This window comes from Elephas maximus, chromosome 23, assembly GCF_024166365.1.
Source record: "Elephas maximus indicus isolate mEleMax1 chromosome 23, mEleMax1 primary haplotype, whole genome shotgun sequence".
Classification (NCBI taxonomy): Eukaryota; Metazoa; Chordata; class Mammalia; order Proboscidea; family Elephantidae; genus Elephas; species Elephas maximus.
This window is the reverse complement of record NC_064841.1, coordinates 4,636,350-4,658,136: the sequence shown is the minus strand read 5'-3', so window position 1 is coordinate 4,658,136 and position 21,787 is coordinate 4,636,350. Positions and strand designations below refer to the sequence as shown.

General features: G+C 39.6%; 1 protein-coding gene across 2 annotated transcripts in view; it reads left to right on the top strand.

The window, feature by feature from the left end:
- The window catches only part of GMPS (guanine monophosphate synthase), a 59,280-nt gene that overhangs the window by 14,187 nt on the left and 23,306 nt on the right, over positions 1-21,787 (top strand). For both annotated transcript variants that reach the window (XM_049867262.1, XM_049867263.1), the window contains exons 2-5: positions 5,490-5,671; positions 9,478-9,592; positions 16,464-16,561; positions 20,511-20,614. In XM_049867262.1, coding sequence (XP_049723219.1) covers positions 5,490-5,671; positions 9,478-9,592; positions 16,464-16,561; positions 20,511-20,614 — 499 coding nt within the window. The remainder of the gene's footprint in view (positions 1-5,489; positions 5,672-9,477; positions 9,593-16,463; positions 16,562-20,510; positions 20,615-21,787) is intronic.

The window sequence follows — 21,787 nt, the reverse complement described above, 5'->3', positions numbered from 1 at the left end:
GTTATGTGGGAGAATGTCCCCGTTTGTAGGATGTACATGCTGAGAAGTTTTTCTGGGCGAAATGACTGTTTTCCAGTCATTTGGGGGAAGATATAATAGAAATAAAGCAAATGTGGCAAAATGTTATCAATTGTTGAATTTAGGAGATGGGCGGCTTCATTGTAATGTGTATCATCTTTTTCTGTAGGTTTAAACTTTTTCAGAATAACTAAAGGAAAGGATAGAGCAAAAGTATATCGTAAGGTCAGTTCTGGGCCCAAACTTCATTCAGGGTTATATATGCAAGACGGTAGTCTCTGTGAGAAAGTGTGTGGCTGTTAACCGAAAGGTTGGTGATTCGAACCTACCCAGCAGCTCGGCAGGAAAAAGGCCAGGCGATCTGTTCCCAAAAAGATTGGTGGTATGAAGCAGCGCTATAGGACGGGGTAGAGTTGTGCTGTAGGGTTTCCAGGGTTGTAATTTGTATGGGAGCAGATGACCAAGTCTTTTCTCCCATGGAGCTGCTGGTGGGTTCAAACCTCCAACCTTATGGTTAGCAGCTGAGTGCTTAACTATTGCGCTACCGGGGCTCCTTCCTGTAAAGATTACAGCCTAAAAAACCCTGTGGGGCAGTTGTGCTATGTCACATGGGTCACTATGAATTGAAATTGACTCGATGACACCAAACAACAGCATGAGAAACCTTCACTGAAATTGATTGACATTTCTAAAGAGCTGAGGCGTTGGATAATTTTGTGAAGAAAATGTACTGTTTTTCCAGAGTGGTCAGTGTGGGTGAGATTAGGTAAGTAAACACGGTCAGACTTCCAGTGAGCTGCCTGGTAATGAAAGGATTATTCTGGGTAGTCGAGTATTCCAGATCACTAAAACCTGTGTTGGTGGGTGTTTAAAAAAAAACAAACTCTTTGAACCCTAAAACTTTTACTTCACTAACTGCAAATTTCTGAAGTGAAGGAACTTTGTAAAGGGCAGCTCAACAACCTGCGGAATTATTGTATTGAATTCAATTTCCGAAACAGTATAATAGCGCTGTGCTCAGGCATCAGCTGAATGTTATTTTGTTCACGTAAGCAAGCTATGTAAAATGATAAAGCTTATCCCCTGGTCACAAAGTACCAAGATAATGAAAATGTAAAATAACTTTGAAGGCAGTCTTCTGAAAAAAGTATTGCGTGTTTGCCCTCTTTCCTTCTGTGGTGTCATTTTATGGCTTAAAAAGACACAGGCTTACATCCTGCCTTTTGTCAGTGTGTTCCCTGAGCAAGAGACTTGAGGCCTGAGCCTCATTTTCCTCGTCTGTAAAATATTGTGAATAAGAAAATATGTGAAGCACCTGAAATCATAGATGTGAAATAAAGGTCCTTTCCTTGCTCTGTTTTAAAAATCTCGTTGTAAAATAAAACCCAACTGTAGAACACTACACAAAACAATCATATAGTTCAGGGAATAAAAAGTCGTCTGCTCTTTTTATCCAGAATACCCAGAGTTTTTCTTTAAAGCTCAGCAGTTTTATTAGAGCGTGTTACGGGATTGCTCGGTTGTACTTGGTTTGTAGGCTGATTTTAATTCATGTTCTTTCAGGCCTTGTATAATTTTTTTTAGTATCTCGTTTAGAAATAGCACATTCCAGTTTTGATCTTGTTTCAGGGATGCTGTTCTCTTCCTCATTCTCTTTTTCTTTCAGCAATTTTGTGTGGAACTTGACTTCTATACTTCCTGTTTCTCTTTTTAGTTTTCCTGAACTTTTAGAAGGAAGCTTAGTTCAGGTCACTTTCATAACTTCAGAGAGTGCTTTCTGTTGTTAAAATTACAGCAGCCCTATTTCCCTCCCCGTCTTAGTCCGGGCCCCCTCTTTCCTGTTCACTCGTCCCTGCCTCACACAGTTTTGATTCTGTTCCCAGTAGTTGCTCCTCATTGAAGACCTTGTCTTAGAAAGCGCCCTTGTGGGCCAGTTTTGAGAGGTCACCACTCTGGTCCTATTAGGCCTTCCTTTGGGTCCCTCGCCACATGCTCACCGTCGGAGCGGACGCACCCTCCTGGTACGGCTGCCGTCCACTCGCTCACCGTCGGAGCGGACGCACCCTTCTGATACAGCTGCGTTCTCAAATCGACTGCTGTGTACTTTCCACTGCTTTGGAATTCTCTCCTCTCAGGTCCCTTAAGGAGTCCTAGTTGCTTCTGTCTGGTTTCTCCCGCGCAGAGGCCAGAGCCTCAGGGTTTGTGGCTGTGGTGGTTTGTTGCTACCCACTTACTTGCGTTTTGGGATTCTTTGGGGGTTAACTTGTGTAGCTGTATGGTAAATGCCCTCAATGTTTTGGTTTTGCTGTCTAGGTCAGTGATTATTGGGGAAGATCCCCAAACAGTGCCATCTTCTTCCCAGAATGGCCACAACTTATTACCTTGTTCTTTTGTAGGGTGCTGAGTGCAGTTTATTTTTTTCTGTACTTTTTTTTTCTCGAGACTTCAAAAGATAGCTCTATGAACATCATTATTTTATCGTGATGACTTCAGGTCTGTTGAGGGCTGTTAGCCTTAAACCTTAGGCTTTTGTCTTTACTTTTTAAATTTTATAAATAGATTTTCTGTCTTGTGATACTGGCTTTCATTTGTTACGACTATTCATATGACCATCTAGCCCCTTCTTTTCTGCCATTAGTGTAGTTTTCTAAACTTTTGAAGATTTGGAAGTCTAATTATTAAACTTTATGTGTGAAGTGGGAATAAATAGATTCAAGCTCTTGAGGGAAAGGGACTTTGTTTCTATTACTGGGGGCCTTTCTGCTTTCCCCTGAGCTGTTGAAGCTGTGTGCTGGACAGGTGAGGTTGACAGCTGAGGTGAAAGAAGTGAGGTGTGAGGAAGGACCCATAGTATTTACCCAGTGACCACAGGTGTCATGTGGTTGAACGTTTAAAAATTGCTAAAAAAAAAAAAAAAAGTATAAAGTTTTTTTTTAATACACTTGGTAAATACTAGTTTATTTACAGAAATACAGTCCTCACTTTGCATAACAGAACATAAAAATGACTGTGCATGCTGAAACTGGGCAAAGGGATCTAAGTAATCAGTGGAGAAATTACAGTGGTTTTGTGAGCTTTAAAATTTCCTGTTAAAATACTAAAAACTCTTGTTGTTAGTTATAGAATTATGGAGAAATAATAAAACTTATGTTTACTTAGTGTAGTACAATTTGAAACATTGAAAATTAAAGTGTCTTATTTCTCTGTAAAAAACTTATTAAGAGTACTTTAAACAGTGCTTACCTGTGCCCTGACGGAGTCTAACATTTTATACGTTGTGCTCTCAGTGTTACAAAAAATCTCTGAGAATTCCTTTGATATAAAGTTTTTTGTGTTTGTCGCTTCCTCTGGGGTGTCTTTATCCTTTACACAGTCTCTTTCCTCATTTATGTTGATAACTTCACCTCCACTAAGTTCTGTGGCTGCGTATATCTGGGGTCTCTCAAATGGCGGACACTGTCAGCATTCCCACTTAAGCGATTTCTTCTATAACTCCATTTAATGCTTCCAGCATTATCACTTTTCTTTGCTGTCCTTTCATCTTTCTTGGCCAGTTCCTTCTTGGGTTTTCTATGACCTGTGTTTTCGCATTGGTGGTCAAGGAGGCGACACTGCTGCACACTTTGCTGTCTCTTGTTTAGTGAGTAATCACCAAGAGACTTTGAGAGAAGGGGCTTGACTGGTCACTGATTACAATGCTCATTTGTATTTATGTAGTGATTTGTGGTCCGAAGAGTTGGCAGCATTTTGTACTTCATGCAGTTACTCACAGTTACTGTATGGTAACTGAAATTTGATCCACGTTGTTGGGGATTGGTGTTATAGTTAACTACGTCCTGGGTAACTGAAATTTGTGCATATCGGAACCATGCAAACTGGGAGCTTGGCTTGTAACGTCAAAAAACAGGTGCTTGCAGTTGGCAAAAACTTTGAAGGTGATAATGGTTCTGAGTCTGAGAAATTTGTACAATAATGTAGTATTCTTTCAAAAATACTTTGAATGCTAAAAAAATAGATCCCTTAAAGGGAGTGTGTGTGTGTGTGTCTGCGCGCGTGCACACGATGCACCCTAAGACTCGGCAAAGTTCTGAAAGGAGAAAGCTTTAGTGTTTCCTGCAGTAATAGCACATTTTCTAAGCTTCTGTTTGTTTGTATGATTTGATTTTTCTAGATTGTTGAATGACCATATGACTAAAACCTTCCTTTCTGTGATCTGAGTAACTCTTTCTGGCCTGTGGTTATTGACTACCATTATTTCTTTTCCTTTATTGTGGAAGAAGTGGCAGTGGTGTTGTGGGTGAGGCCTGCATTCATTTTTAGCAGGTAAATGGAGAGGGGAGGGGGATGGAAAGGGTTACTCAGGTGGCTAAAGGCCTGGCTTAAACATTTTTTATGTGACAGATTTTATACCTAGAGAAAAATTTGGAAACATCACCTGTAGCTCCGTCACTCAGGTACAACTTCTGTTAATATTTGGTATGTATCCATCCATACTTTTTTGTACGTGTACATGTCCTCTCGAATTTTTACACAGAATATAGTGAAGTGGAATCATGGAATACATGGTTCCTTGAAGTGCATTACCAGGGTATAAATGAAATTTTAAAGCCTTTTGTTATGTACAGTTTAGAAGAAAAAAGTACAACAGAATGGAGAGTGATCTAGTGGAATGAACTTGGTGCACTTACCTTCCAGCCTCAGTGATTCAGTACAAGCCAGTCCTGTTTCACTTACTCTCACCCACTCCCTCTTTCGTTACTTTGAAGCCAATTCCAGTTCAATATTTCAGCACCCATAATTAAAAACTTTACATTTCGCAAAACTGCTTTTCAGAAAAGTGTTACCAGTGTGCAGGACAGAAATTTTAGAAAAATTGTCTTGGTTTGGATTAGATGCATGTGCGTATGTGTCATTGTCCTCAGGTGATAGAAAATGCCCTGATACAGGGGATTCGCACATACGCTTACTCCGGCAGCAGAACATCTCGTGTCCCCTAGTACCTCCCTCATAGGAGTGCCGTGACAGTAGGACAGCCGTCTAATTGATTGTTTGAACTGGGACACTTGAGATTGAAATGGGACACTAGTAATAATAATACCAGATTAACAGGCATAAACTAGGACTATATTTTGGCAAAACTGAGTTGTATGTCCACCCTGGTATTAGGTAATGCACATGAAGTATTCAATACGGTGTGTGTGTGTGTGTGTGTGTGTGTGTGTGTGTGTGTGTGTGTATCTATCTAAGGTGGTCACTAAGTGGTAGCCTTTATTCCGTTTAAGTGTTGATACGTGCCTTATGTGGGTATGTATTAAAATCTTCCCTTTAACGGAAGTGTTTTGAATTGGTAACTTAGAGAGTCCTCTGTTAATAGTTTTTGTTTCTGTGTTTTTGGAACAGACGGTAATCCACTATTTTTAAAAAATAGCTCTAACCTTCATAATTAAAGCTGTTTCTGTTAATATCTGCAGCTGGAGAATGCCGGAGGGGACCTGAAGGATGGTCATCACAACTACGAAGGAGCTGTGGTCATTCTGGATGCTGGTGCTCAGTACGGGAAAGTCATAGACCGCAGGGTGAGGGAGCTGCTCGTCCAGTCTGAGATCTTCCCCCTGGAGACACCGGCATTCGCCATCAAGGAGCAGGGATTCCGGTAGGCTTGTCACTGATGTTTTTCTGAAGAGACTAAGCTTAGATTGTGGAGTATTTTATTATTAATTGGCTCGGGCACTGAATTTTTCTGTGAAAATAATACATGGAACTGTTTTACAAGAAATTTCCCATGGCTCTGGTTTAAAAAAAAAAAAAAAAGATATAAGCTGTTCAGCTAAGAAGGTTACCTTACTTTTAATTGCACAATTATAAGAACTTAATATTTGAGTATTTCATGTTTTGTAGGAGTTAGATGGAGCCATTATAGTCATTCATCACAAAGCTTTTAGTCAAAGGAAAATACACAGGAACTTGAGCAAAATGCTCAAAAGAGAATTCTGTGTAAGATTTCTTACAACTAATATAAGAGCTAATTCTTACATCAATTATATTATGTAATTATATTGATTCCAAGCCTGTGTCCTTAGAACTAGTCAGAACAGTAACAACTTATATATATATTCCTTTAACAGCTATTTCTAGTTAAAGCTTTACCTTTTCTTATGGAGTTAGTGTTCTTTGTTTATTAAAAATATTTTCCAGAAGTAAGCAACTGCGGTTTTTGTCCTTAACTGACTCTTAAACCTTAATATTAGACATGCTGTGCTTCTCCCAAGATATATTTTTTTTTCCTTAAAACATAATTTTTTTGTAGTGGGAAAATAGGTATAAGAAACTTTTAAGACTTCATAGACCCATATACATTATCCTGTGATTTCTTGGCTCTGAAATAAAAAACTAAACTAAACCCGTTGCCATCGAGTCGATCTGACTCATAGAGGCCCTATGGGACAGAGTAGAACTGCCTCATGGGGTTTCCAAGGAGTGGCTGGTAGATTCAAACTGCCGACTTTTGGTTAGCAGCCAAGCTCTTAACCACTGTGCCACCAGTTCTGAAATGGATAATGGGAAATTTGGAAAGGTGGGTTCAAATTTAATTTTGTTTTAGTCCTAAGGTTCAGATAAAAAGAATTGTCTCCTTCAAGCTGTAGCATTTTAGAGTAAGAGGGGGCCCTGGGGTTTGTCCGATTCAGCAGTCTTGATTACTGATAAGCAGCAGCCTGAGAAGGATGAAAGAACCGTGCGAAGTCTTTGAATGGGAACCCTTTTGGTCTCTGTCAAACCCAGGCTCTGCCACCCTCCCCCCAAAAGCAAATAAACAAAAGCCAGATAAACAAAAAAAAATCCCCAGAAGATTAACCCACACCAAATGTTTCAGAACAGGTAGCTGAAGACTTGGCAGTGGAAGTTCAGTTTTTTTCTCTGGTCACTTTGCTTGTACCTGATTAACTGCAGTCCCTAGGCCCTGCTTGTCCCTACAGCTTCTTTTCTCTAGAATGGTATGGGAACTATAGCACTCTGCTTTCATTACTGTAATCCTTTCTGCTGACCTGTCTCTCTGATCACCCTTTTTCTAGAATAATTATTCATGTTGTGACACTGGAGAACTCTTAACCCACCTGCTTTTAGAGCCTCGAACTGCCTTTTTTGACAAAATTGCTGTCAGGAATGACTTATTGGGCCTCATAATTCCAAGTTAGTTTCAAAATAGCAGGGTGGAAGTATGATAGAAGACTATAAAGCGTGATTAGCTCTTCTCAAGATGCGTTGAGACAAGAAGTTTCCTAATTGGTTTAAGTACTGCTTGAGTTTTAGGCTTGCCTAAGCTAATCACATTTTTTTAAATAGCACTAAGAGTCTTACAGCCTTGGGTTGTTCAGCAGATTAATGAGGGATGCTGGACAGCCCCACAGTGGTTATCCTTCACAAAACTAAATATACAGAATTTCTAGAGATTTTGATTATTAAGTATATTTTATAGAATTTTAGCTTCTACATTTTTAAGGAGCTAACTTACAGATCTACCCTTAGATCTACCCCCACACCCCTTTACAGTTGTTATCTTAAAGATACACATTTACCATCTGAGTAGGTTGTCTTCGGTCTCTCTTTTGTAGGAGATGGAGAGCCCTGGTGGCCAGTGGTTAAAGCACTCAGCTGCTAAATGAAAGGTGGGCAGTTTGAGCCCACCAGCTGCTCTGCAGGAGAAAGATGTGGCAGTCCACTTCCGCAAAGATTATGGCCTTGGAAACCCTATGGGGCAGTTCTGTCCTATAGGGTCAGGATGAGTTGCTATCGACTCCACGGCAGTGGGTTTGGTTTTTAGTGTATACCATATCTCCTGTTACCCGTATAAACGTCAAAGGATGGGGCTTTTAAACTTGCTAAACTTAAAGAATGCCCTAGCTTGCTGAGTAATTTTCATGAATTTGTTTTTAGTTGTATTTAGTTATATTATGCCTCTGGATGTGTATTTATATTATTTATATTACATTCAGTTATAGTACGCCTCTGGATGTATATTTTGTATGTTTTACATGGTAGGCAACCATTAACTAAAAAGTGGATTGTAATCCAAGTTTATTAGTAAGCAGATCTGGTTAGATCTTGAAATACAGTGTACATCAGGAGTTCTGCAAACTCAAGCTTAGGTTGAATCTGAGGCTACCTTAAGTCGACTGAAGGCCGTAAGTGTCCTCCATTGTGTGAGCGGGCATATGTGGTCTAAAGGTACCAGCTGTCTTCTTGTCAGTTCCAGCTGTTGGTAGCCATGTAGAGGTGAAGGTCCAGTGTTGCTAGGTTTTTCTCCTCCTTTTTTCTTAAAGAAAACCCAGAAATCTGCCTTTTTTTTTTTAATTGTTCTTTAGATGAAGGTTTACAGAGCAAATTAGTTTCTCGTTAAACAATTAATACACATACTGTTTTTTGACATTGGTTGCCAACCCCACAACGTGTCAACTCTCTCCCCTTCTTGACTTTGGGTTACCTGTTAACAGCTTTCCCATCCCCTCCTGCCTTCTTGTCCTTGCCCCTAGGCTGGTGTACCACTTTAGTCTTGTTTTGGTTTATGGGCCTGTCTAGTCTTTGGCTGCAGGGTGAACCTCAGGAGTCATCTCAGTTCTGAGTTAAAAGGGTGTCCAGTGGAGAAATCTGAGTTTTTATCCGAAAGTCCTGATATTAAAATATTTGGGAATTTTTTGAGTAAATGCTAAGGGCCAAATAAGACATATCCAGTGGCCAGGTGAGGCACATAGGCCTCATGTTTGTATCTTCTTTTGTAATAGTAGTTGGACCGATAGAATGCTCTGTAAAGTGTAATGTAGCTGAGTTATGGTCCTGGCCTGAGTTCTAACTAAGAGTGCTAGGCTCCCAGAATGTTTACATTTTCTCTATCTCCGTTCAGAATTCCCACTTCTCTGTTGATGAGGAAAACAGTGGAAACAAATTCATGCTAACCTTCACAGATATGAACATTGGTATTTATATATTTGGAAGTCGATGCTTATTAACAAGTGAATGTTGAATAGATAGACTCCCAAACATTGCAATAACGTAGAGTAAAAATAATTATGCTGCGTAGGAGGAGATTAGTAAGCTGTGATAGAATCTGGGTCTATTCCACCATATTGAAAATATTAACAAAATCACTGAATCTGTATTTGAGTCTCCCTCAGTGGTTCAGAGGGTCCCTGGTGGTGCACTGGTTAAAGTGCTCGGCTGCCAACCGAAAGGTCGGTGGTTCAAACCCACCAGCTGCTCCGTGGGAGAAAAATGTGGCAGTCTGCTTCTGTAAAGATTCACGGCCTTGGAAACCCTGTGGGCAGTGCTATTCTGTCCTGTAGGGTCGCCATGAGTCAGAATCGACTTGACGGGAGAGGGTGGGTCAGGTGCAAGGAGGAGGGGGAGGCGTAGACTGTGTAAAATAGGGATGAGATTCTTCCCTGACCCTCTCCCTTAAATCCACAGTGCTATTATCATCTCTGGAGGACCGAATTCCGTGTATGCAGAAGACGCTCCCTGGTTTGACCCGGCAATATTCACCATTGGCAAACCTGTTCTCGGGATTTGCTATGGCATGCAGGTACTTCCAGGAATTTGCTTGAGGGCAGACTTAGTTTTTCTGCTTGTGACTCATACACAATTGGTATGTTCTGTCTTCAAGATATGTAGGATAGCTGATTGATGAGATCGTTTGTGTATATTATGGCTGATTATAAATTACTGCATTAGTATAAAGGAGCCCTCCTGGCACAGTGAAAAGTCAGCATTCAAATCCACCAGCCACTCCACGAGAGAAAGATGTGGCATTCCGCTTCTGTGAAGATTCCAGCTTGGTAAAACCCTACTGGGCTGTTGTACTCTGACCCGTAGGGTCACTCTTAGAATTTACTCCACGGCAGTAGGTTTGTTTTTTGTTTGTTTGTTTCTTTACCCTAGTATAGCAGAACTTATCTGATTGGGAGTCTATTCTCAGAAAAGTAACTACACTACTACACACCACAAAACACTCTCCATTAAAAAAAAAATCTTGGATATTAAAATTAAGAGTTGCAGAAGTAGTACCCAGACCTCCTGTATACCATTCCCCAGTTCCCCAGTTGTTAATATTTTTAAACCATTTGTGAGTCAGTGGCAGATACGATGCCTCGTTACTTGTCTTCTTTCCTAAGCCTGGGACACTCCTACAAAACTACAATACAGCCAGCAAAATCAGAAAGTTAGCATCGATTCAGCGTTAGCATCTAATCCGCAGACTCCAGTGCGATTTTACTGTTGTCTTATTAAATGTCCTTTATAGGTCCAGGAGCTGATCCAGGACCTTGGGTTGCGTTTAGTTGTCATGTTTCTTAGACTCCTTCAGTCTGCAGCACTCCCTCAGTCTTTCATGACCTTGACCGTTGTTAGTGGAAATGTACAGGCCAATCCATTGGTAGACGATCCTCAGTGTTGGTTTGCCTGCTGTTTTCCTCACGGTTAGGTTCAGACCGTGTGTTTTTGGCAGGCGTGCCACAGAAGCAATGCTGAGCTTACAGCACCTCACTCAGCAGGAGGCACCCGGTGTCGATGTGTGCCATTCATTGCCGGTGCTGTGCCTTTGTCTGTCAGGTGCTTCCACTGTGATGTTAGTTAACACGGATGTGTACCTTCGAGTTGTATCAAAAACAAAAGTAAATAAGGACTAATAAGGTCTTGAGGTAAGGTTCTCTTCTGTGAGTTATATCTTTAGAAATCTGCTTCTGCTGCTCTGTTACCTTTTCTGCTTACTTAATTTTTTCATAGGATAGGTTTATCAGATAAGTAGAACGTAGTTCTTGAATTAAGGGGGGGAAAAAAACCCATTGTCGTCGAGCTGATTCCAACTGATAGCACCCCTATAGGGTAGAGTAAAACTGCCTCCTAGAGTTTCCAGGGAGCAGCTGGTGGATTCGAACTGCTGACCTTTTGGCTAGCAGCCTGAGCTTTTAACCACTGCGCCTCAAGGGCTCTTGAATAAAGTGATAGACAATACTTTGCCAGTTGCATTCTAGATTCTCACCAAAGAATGATTTTATTCAATAAAGCCTATTTACGAAGGAGGTAGGAATATACAGGTGTTTAAGAAGCATTACTAATGGTTACTATCTAGTTAAGACATAATTTTTAATAATTTATTTCATAAGAGTGTCTGAAAATTGAGTAGCTGGGAAAGTATTCCCTGAATTATAGTTAATTGAAATGTTGCGGTATTCTGGTTAGTACCAGAAACTAGACGCTTAATTTTTTTAACTTGGGGATTTCTGCCGTGATAAGAATAGCCAGATAAATATATATGACCGCAGATATACTTGTTCATTTTGAGAATTGTCTTGACCCCTTTTTCCTTTTGCACAAGGTGGGGGTCAGGGTCAGATAAGAAGTGGGTTGATCTAATTGACCAAAATGGAATTAATGTTAATTAAAATATAAAGTTTTTAATTTCCTCATAATATTCTGATCCTTTTTTTTTTTTTTTCCTAATTACTGAGAATTACCTGTTAATTTTCAATTTCATGAATGTATGGCTTAATAATAAAGATGTTGTATTCTCTTCTCCCCGTAATTGAGTTGTTTTAAGTCCTTGGAATGAGGACAATTTGAAATTCTATTAAGTGGCCAAAGCAGGACGATGCTATTTTATTTTTCAGTCTTAAACGATTTGGTTGAAACTTATGCTTTAATGTGAATGTTCCACAAAGGGAAGCTTTTTGAAAAGTAGGAAGTGACGACAGATCAGTATAGTCTCCTCTTCTCCCTGGCTCCGCAGCTTTCTGTGGAGGAGGGAAATATAGACCAGTGTTCACAGAAGAACACGAATGTTTTATTATCCAATTCTTGGTAACTAGAAGCAGAGTTATTGTATAAACCATTGGCCTGATAGCAGCATCAGATTTGGCTTCTTGCTGATTGTTTGTTATGATTTTCTACTTTGATTTAGAGGAAATATTGATTCTAAAATTACATGAAGTACAAAATCTACAACTATGAATATTTTCTTTAGGTGGTAAGTGTTTTACAGTAAAGGATTCCCCCCTTTTTTAATATTCTGTGAAAAGTTTAAATAGTGGTTATGAATTTGACTTGGGTAATAACTTCATGTGAACACTTATTTTTAGATTTTTTCACTTAGTATCCCAAGATAAATATATTCAAAGAGATTGCATCCTGATTGAGTTGAATGTTGGAAGTTGGCTGACTTTTTTTTTAAGTATACCTTGGCTCTGGGATGTGGTGTATTTATATAATTTACTGATTTTCCTTGCCAAGAGTAGTCAGTGTTGATTATATAGCAAACTCATAATTCAGTTAAGTGTTTTTTTTTATTATATTGAGAGGCATTACAACATACTTTAGGGAAGAGTCTCGCAAGATATCTTTTTAGGATACATTTATGGTGACATTAGTCTGAAAAAGACTCAATTAAAATGATGGTGGCTCCGTGTTTCCCCATTGTCAGTCCCACCCCATATAATTGTAAAGCCATATTTTTCTCTAAGTTTTTAGGGTATCTTATGATTGCAAAATGCGTGTTAAACGCATAAAATATTTTGCCTTTCACCTGAACGTTCGTAGCAGGACGATAGCTGATGTTGGTCCTTTGGGCAGAAATTGTCATTTTTCCATAAAATGTTGATGTTCATGGTGCCATCTAGTTAATATGCCGTTTGTAAAGGACTGCCACTTCTTAGTGACTAATAGTTGGTTTTTTTTAGCACAAAAGGTCTCACTCTAGGACATGTTCCTGCCCCCCATGACATTCTGGTATTTTAATAAACTTCAATGTCTCACGTACTGCCTCCTCCCAGTAAGTGAACTCTCCTGTCAGCCTTTCTGATTGCTTCCTGGTGATTCTTTGCTGAAAAGTAAGTCTGTCCTGCTCAGCTGCCTCTTTCACCTCTGTTAACCCATTTACTCCTTCCATCCACCCGGCATAAGAAATAGGGTGTTAGCAGAACTTTGGAATTTCCTTATACCTTTCTTCATTCTTACTCCCCTTGTCCCCACCAGAGGTAAACACTTTACCGAATTTGGTTATTTTATGTTTATATCCCTAAATAATACATTATTTAGTTTCGACTGTTGGCCTGTATGTAAATGAAATCATACCGTATGTGTTATTTTTATTCAGCATTGTTTTTGAGGTTCATTCACAGTGATTGATTTAATTGTAAGCTTTTCATTTTTACTATTAAATATGTTGTTTGAATATACCAAAAAAAAAAAAGAAAAAAAAACCAAACTCATTGCCGTTGAGTTAATTGATAGCCGCCCCATAGGACAGAGTAGAACTGCCCCATAGGGTTTCCAAGGAGCAGCTGGTGGATTTGAACTACCGAGCTTTTGGTTAGCAGCTGAGCTCTTAACCACTGCACCACCAGGGCTTTTATTTGCATATAAAAAAAATTGAGATTAATTGTCCATTCCACTGTTGGCGTTGCTAATCTTCTAGCTTTTTACTATTACAGATGGTACTACCGTGAACATTTCGTATGTGTCTCCTGGTGTTACACACAGGAAGTTCTCCGTAGGGTAGCCAGGAATGGAGAGCGGGGGTCATTATGCATACCTTCAACTTTATTAAGTAATGATCGTTTTCCCCCCGATTTACATTCCCACATCAGTGTATAAAAATGTCTTCACTCTGTATCCCTGTCAACCCATGGTCAGATTTTTGTGTGTGTTTATCTATCTGAGGAGGTGTTAAATTTTTTTTCCTCTGTATAGATTCCTATGCTTATTTACCATTTGTAACTGCTTTACTGTAAAAGCCAGTTTATGACTTTTACCATTTCTCTCTTGAATTGTCTTTGTGTGTGTGTGTGTGTGTGTGTTGTGGTAGATCTTTATGTATGCTGAATACTAAACTTTTGCCCATTATGTATATTCGAGATACCTTTTAGATTGCTACTTGTCTTTTCATTCTGCATGGTTTCACTTGGCTTCCTTATACACCCATACTAAGTTTTGCCAAATTATGTTTATTAGCAGAATTTCCTCCCTTTTGGCGCTCCTGAGTCTAACCTTATTTTGTAAAACCTTGGCACATAAGACAAATAAAAGAGGAGCTGATTTGATTAGGGTGGTAGACACGCAGTACTATCAGGATTTCTTTGAGGCACTTGAGATTATCGGGAATCCATCTGGAAATTATTAAGTCAAAATGGAATATTAAAATTAAAATTTAGTAAGAAAGTACATGGTTTTATTATACATAAAGTTATCCTCTCCTCAAACACACTTAGCTGGAGGCTCAACTCCTTGCACCTTCAACCTGAAGTAACATAGTCAGGAATCAAAAAATAAGCACAAAAGCCGTCTGAGCAGGTGGGATGATTTTAATTCTACAGCAAGCTCCTTAGATCTGTGGAGGCCTTCATTTAGACTTTTTGGACTCTTCATTTGTATAGCGTACCAACAAGTTAGGTTATTTTGATCCTTCAGCTGTCTTCTGATTAAGGGCTGTAAACTGGGGGAGGCTGAGGTAGACCAGGTTCCTTGAAGATACAGAGGCATTCATTTTTCATTCGACACACTTAAATGACTGCTGTTAAGCCATATACTTTGCTAGGTCCTTGGGGTTGTGAAGAGACCTGAAGGCATGGGAGAGAGAAGACGTTCTATTTTTATAGTCATACTAGTTTAGAATTGCCAGAGGAGAGAATGAGAGGGAAGGTGAGCGATGAAACCAAAAATTAGACAGGACCATGTAGTGACAAGTATTGTGTTCAATATAAAGGACTTGGACTTCATCCTGTAGACCAGAAGTCAGCAAAGTGCAGCTGGGAGGCTGGATCCAGCCTGCTGCTTGGGTTTATAGGACCTGCCGACTGGGCCTGGCTTTAATATTTGCAAGTGGTTGGAAAAGAACAAAAACAAGAATATGATACTTGAAAATTATATGAAATTCAGAGTTCTGTGTCCATAAATAAAGTTTTATTGGAACAGAGCCATGCCCACTTTTTTAAGTACTGTCTGTGGCTGTTTTTGTGCTACGTGGCAGAGTCAGATGGTGGCTACAGAGACAGTAAAGCCTGCCAAGGCGAAAATATTGATTCTCTGGCCTGTCACAGAAAACGTCTGCCAACCCCTGTTGTGGATACGAGAACCTAGCCATTAAAGAATGTAACCATGGACAAACACAATCATTTTGTATTTTACTGCCTTACATTGGTAGATGTGTAGAGTCTACGTAGACTGGAAGATGGGCAAGACGAGAGGCAAGGGGATGATTACACGGCAGCCGTATTTCCTGAACTGTGGGAATAGATGTGAAAGTGTTTTGTCTAAGTTTCCAGCTTGGGAAGTACTGTGTTAAACAAAGGTTATCGAGTTTCTTTGCTGCACTTATCCCACCTTGATTGTGGTGAAGTTTGTCGTGAAACGTCTAAGAGGAAAATACAGAGGGCAGTATTTGTTGCTGGTGCTGAAGAATCCCCCACTGTTAATTGTAGGGCTGAACATTTACCAGCTCTCTGCTGGGTGCTGGGTCAGCCTGCACCAGGCGTCGTCACAGCAGATGCCTCACGACACATGTTGGGGAACATACGTACCAAGCCGAGCTGACGTGATTGCATCAGGGCAGATGTTATATTGGAGAAGTCTCCTGTGCATTTGGTGGTGGAGGGGGGGGGGCATTAGTAAATGATGAATAAGAAAAGAAAGTTGATTGACACAAGGAGGGGCAAAATGAAGAGACCAAAAATATAACAGCCTGTCGGAGTCTGGGATTGGAACAAGTGAGTCAAGATTTTCTTGCCTATCCTGATTCTATAGCACAGCCTCCTGCAGGCTTTCAAACTGTTCTTTTGGAGTAATTTATACCTGTCTCATCCTGGTATTGGAGCCCTGGTGGCGCAGCGGTTAAGAGCTCGACTGCTAACCAGAAGGTTGGCAGTTCGAATTTACCAGCCACTTCTTGGAAATCCTGTGGGGTAGGTCTGCTCTGTCCTACTGTTCACTATGAATTGGAGCTGACTCAACGGCAATGGGTTTGGTTTGGTTTTTCAGTCCTGGTATAATAGCTCTTCTTGCTGTGCACTCTAGCTTTTTCTAAGGTTTTAACCGTTCAGAGTATCTTTTAAAATGCTTATAAATTTAACTCAGATGTAAGTATTAAAGAAATGTCTATTTTTAACAGATGAATTGATTGAAGTACACTAAATGGAAAATCTGTCCATGGTTAGTTAACAGAAATTAATCTCAGGTCAGATTTCTAATCCAGTTTTGTTTTATAACCATGCCTCCTAATAACTGTATGATTGTAGGTAATAATGCCAGGTTTTCTATGTTTATCAAACTTCCTTTGGTTTTTGGGCACAAATGTAACAGGTATTTTGAGAACAAGTAATATAAGTTGTTCAGTCTGCCTTACAAAATGACTGGGTGTTTTTCTAGTCAGTGTTCTGTTAACATCAGTTTATTTTCTCCTTGAACAGATGATGAATAAAGTATTTGGAGGTACAGTGCACAAAAAAAGTGTTCGAGAAGACGGAGTCTTCAGCATTAGTGTGGATAACACCTGTTCGTTATTCAGGTATGATAGATTTTTACAGATGAGTAAGAATGGCAGTGGATTACCTGATTTAAAGGAGGAGGTGCTGTTAGTCTTTGATATTAGAGGTTCCGTAATTGTTAGGCAAAATCCAGGCCACAATAGTGACCACAGTATAATGATCGATGATTGATGTCAGGTCAGCTGAGGACAGTGATGCTAATTAGGAATAAGGACAAAAAGCAAAATAAGCACAGCACTTATGAAATAACGTGAAGGCACCTGTGCAGCCTTGGAACCCCGTTTGGGAGCCCTGCTGTGATGCCCGCTTTTGTAGTTTCCCATCTTTGCTCTTTGGTGGAGTGTGGGTCTGTGTGTTAGTGTGCCGGGTGAGGCAAATGGCTAATGTTTTGAACTGCCCTGTGTCTGCTGTGCGTACCTCTTCCCCCACCACTTGCTTGCTGTGCCCCTAGAAAAACACCCATTGGCTGGACTCATTGCTGAGTGTGGGTTGTATTCCCCTACTCCTCAGCTTCTCAGCAGTGAGGCACAACTGTACTTTGGTGTATAATCTTTTTAATACAGTGAATGTGTTATTTGTTTTATTTCTTGGTGTTAAAGATGCTATAGCTCTAATGTATTTTAAAAATTGATGAATGAGCTGTTCTATAGCTTTCAGTAGTCCTTTATCTTTTTGGCTCAAAAATAACAAAGCTAAGTGTTCGTTCCATTGTCTGAAAGGCCAGAAAACTTATGTTTAGTCACTTAATTTCTCTTTTTTGAATTTTTTAATGGCTTTGGTAGGCTACTGGAGAGTTACTCTTTTTCATTTTTTAACCTAAATTTTATTTTTATTTTAAAACCACATGTTCCCCTACCTTCACTGAGCCTGTAAAAATTCAGGCTGTGAATTGGTGAGCAAAGCCAGTGACTTAATATTATCATTTCTCTTAGCTGTGCTAATTATTTTTGGTTACAGGTTTATGTTGTATATTGACATTCTTAAAGGCATTCTTGACTTGTGCCCAAATTAATTTTAGTGAGTGGTTTGCTCCAAATTTGACAGGGCGGAAATTTGAAAATGCAAGTCTTGAAATGATTTTATCTGAAATGGAAATATAATCCCAGTTTTTACATAAAAATGGCTGTGGCTCACTCTTCCACACTACGAAAGGACAGAATTAAAGAGAACAACTGTTTTTAAAGATTCCCGTCTTTTAAATGGAATTTTAACAATAAAAAAAGCTAAGGTTTCTTGAAATAATATTATCAGCTGCAGCTATTCACTGCCCGAATACATTTGAAATCCAGTGTTTGCTCCATGTCATGACAGAGAGGTGCCGCTAATATTCACCTTATGCCCAGTACTAGTCCTGAGAATCCGCTTCAGGAATCCAACTGATGGCCAAGAAGGGTGTATAATATTACAAGGGGCTCTTACAAAAGTAAAAATCTGGTTAAGATTTAAATTTTTTCTGTCTTTCTAGTGCTAAAATTCTGGGACTCTCAACCTACACTAATCCTAAACAATAATGACAACTCCAGAGGCCTAAAGCATCTGTTTTTAATTTAATTTTAGATTTCTTAATATTATTTAACACCTACTCCTCATTCAGATTTTCCTGTAATGTAAAAAATATATTTTTGCAGCTGACTTGTTTGAATCAGGGTCCAGAAAAAGAACACATTGCATTTGCTTAATGTTACTTATATCTCTTTTAACCTAGAATGGCTTCCCTTCCCTCTTTCTCAAACGCCATTAATTTGTTGGGCACTAGATGTCTACTCTTTCATATTTATGCCCATTCCCAAGAAAGGTGATCCAGTAGAATGCAGAATTTATTGAACAGTATCATTAATACCACATACAAGTAAAATTTTGCTGATGATCATTCAAAAGAGATAGCAGCAGTAGATTGACAGGCAACTGCCAGAAATTCAAGCCGGATTCAGAAGAGGACATGGAATCAGATATGTCACTGCTGATATCAGATGGATCCTGGCTGAAAGCAGAGAATACCGGAAAGATGTTTCCCTGTGTTTTATTGACTATGCAGAGGCATTGGACTGTGTGGATCATGACAAATTATGGGTAACATTCCGAAGAATGGGTATTCCAGAACACTTAATTCTGCTCATGCAGAACCTGTACATATATCAAGAGGCAGTCATTCGAATAGAGCAAGGGGTACTGCATGGTTTAAAGTCAGGAAAGGTGTGCGTTGGGGTTGTATCCTTTCACCATATTTATTCAATCTGTATGCAGGGCAGATAATCTGAGACCTTGGACTGTGTGAGGAAGAACAGGGCATCAGGATTGGAGGAAGACTTGTTAACAACCTGAGTTATTCAGGCGACACAACCTTGCTTGCTGAAAGTGAAGAGGACTTGAAACACTGATGAAAATCAAAGACCAGAGCCTTCAGTATGGATTGAACCCAACATAAAGGAAACAAAAATCTTCACAACTGGACCGATAAGAAACATCATGGTAAACAGAGAAAATAGTGAAGTTGTCAAGGATTTTGTTTTACTTGTGTACACAGTCAACACCCACGGAAGCAGCAGTCAGGAAATCAAAAGATGCATCGCACCGGGCAAATCCACTGCAAAAGACCTCCTTCAGGTGTTAGAAAGCAAAGACGGCACTTTGCAGGCTAAAGGGTGCCTGGCCCAAGCCGTGGTGTTTCCAGTTGCCCCATGTGCATGGGAAAGCTGGGCAGTGAGTAAGGAAGACCGGAGAAGAGTTGAGGCCTTTGAGTTGTGGTGTTGGCGGAGCATGTTGAATACCCCATGGACTGCCAAAAGACCGAACAGATCCGTCTGGAAAGAAGTACGGCCAGAATCTCCTCAGAAGCAAGGATGGCAAGACGACACCTCACATACTTCAGACTTGTTATCAGGAGGGATCGGTCCCTGGAGAAGGACGTCACGCTTGGTAGAGGGTCTGGAAGGAGAGGAAGACCGTCAGTGAGACAGACTGACACAGTGGCCGCAGCAAAGGCCTCAGGCCTAGCAATGATCATGAGGATGGCACAGGGCCGGGCAGTGCTCTGTTCTGATGTAGATAGGGTCGCTGTGAGTTAGAACCGACTCGACAGCATCTGACAACAACAGAGGTCAACATTGCTACTGTATTGTCATTGCTTGTAGATGTTTTCAGTGGAGAGGGTTAGGAAATAGATATTGTCATAGAAAGAAAACAAGATCGTTAGTGCGTACTATCATTTCAAAATAAAATGAAAGATCATAGGGTTTTTGTCTTGTTTGATTCTGTGTGACCTTACTCTTAAGCTGAAAATCTTGATTCCCGATTGTATTATTTGTTTTAGCCTACAATATACAAAAGGACCCCTGGCACAATGGTTAAGCACTGGGCTGCTAACCCAAAGTTTGGCTTTTTGAACCTACCAGTGACTCCGTGGGAGAACAGACCTGGAAATCTATTCCTGTAAAGATTAAGCATGTGCCATCAAGACGATTCCAACTCATAGGATCCCTATAGATTATAGCCTGGGAAACCTTGTGGGGCAGTTCTACTCTGTCCTATAGGGTTGATAATAGTCGAAATTGATTCGGCTCACAGCAATACAATATACAAATAACTGTACTGTTCATATTGTAGCTGCAAAATAACTATATTACTGACGTGACTACTGAGTGAAGTGTAAGACCTTTGAAATGCCTTTTGTTCTTAAGTTCCAGTAGAGAGATAATGCTGAAATTACTATTTTAGAGTCTCTTGACGTTTTTCTTTGTGTGTGTGGCTATATGAACTTCATGTATTTATTTGTTTGCATTTTGGGTTTTTACAGATGGTGTTTTTTGAGATTCAGTTTTCTCTTATTTTTATAATGGACAGAATGAATTTAAATTCTAGCAGTGCTGTACTGTTACATGATTAAAAAAAAAAAAGCAAAGGAACCCCATTAATCATGTCTCTAAGATATTTGTGTGTTGCATTGTTGCATTTTAATTTTTCTGTGTGTAGGGGCCTTCAGAAGGAAGAGATCGTTTTGCTTACACACGGAGATAGTGTAGACAAAGTAGCTGATGGATTCAAGGTTGTGGCACGTTCTGGGAACATTGTAGCAGGTGAGAATTCTAAAAATTTTGTGAGTTTCTTGTTTTTAAAGAGAATTATCTTAAAAGTTTAAGCATATGTTTCTCTATGAGGCGCTGTTTAATTTTCATTATACTGTACAGATATCCTAAATGTGGTAGAGTCAACTGTAGATTTATGAAGGGAATTTATATCAGGATTATTCAGAAGCCACTTACTGTTTTGCTCTGAAATACTTTTTAAAATGTTCATCCTAATAATAAATTTTTCAAACATACAACACACTGTACTTTTGTTACTGAGTCTGAACACTGTCTGTCTTCCTATTGTGGGGTATTCACAGTTGCCTGCTTTTTGTGCCTGTTCTAGGTACACGTAGGTGTGTGTCTTGTACTCAGGCAGACCACCAGACTAAGTACTCAGATGTTTCTCTTAAGCAGGGGTTGACAAACAGTGGCCTGTGGGTCACATCCAGCCTGTGTCTCATATCTGTATGTCCAGGAGTTTTTACGTTTATTAAAAAGTTATTTAAAAAAAGACAGAGATCGTACATGCCCCACAAAGCCTAAAACATTTACTGCTTAGCCCTTTACAAAAAATTTGCCAACCCCTGTTCTAAACTATTTTGGTTTTCTACTTTTTTGAGGAAGAAGAATTGATTTTTTGGCAGTCTGAGATTCTGGCTTCCTTGCTATAAATGTAAACAAAATCACTAATCTTAGAAATCAGGAAAAGAAAAAAGTAGGGTTATCAATAAAGTTTGTGCTTGAGATGCCAAACCTTAATAATAAGTGAAAAAAAGAATTACCACATTAAACCGAATTGGAATAATCTGCCTGTACTTAGTTACTTAACAGATGAGCATATTCAGACAGGAATTATCAAGAGTAGTTTTCATGCTGAAATGTTTTTATGTCATACAAAACATCAACAGTAGTAGAAGATTAGTTTTTGTATTTTCATTCGTTCAGCGAATATTTGAGTGCCTGCTATGTACCAAACACAGTTCAAGGTGCCAAGGATACAGTAGTAACGAGCAAAATAGACAAAAATCCCAGTTCCGCCTTCTAGTTGGGTAGAGACAGACAATGGAGAAACAAACAACAGAAATTGTCATACGTCAGAGAGTGTTTAACTGTGTTGAAAAAACAAGCCGGAGGAAAGAGGCTAAGTGTTGGGGAATGTATGTATGATTAGGGCTGTTA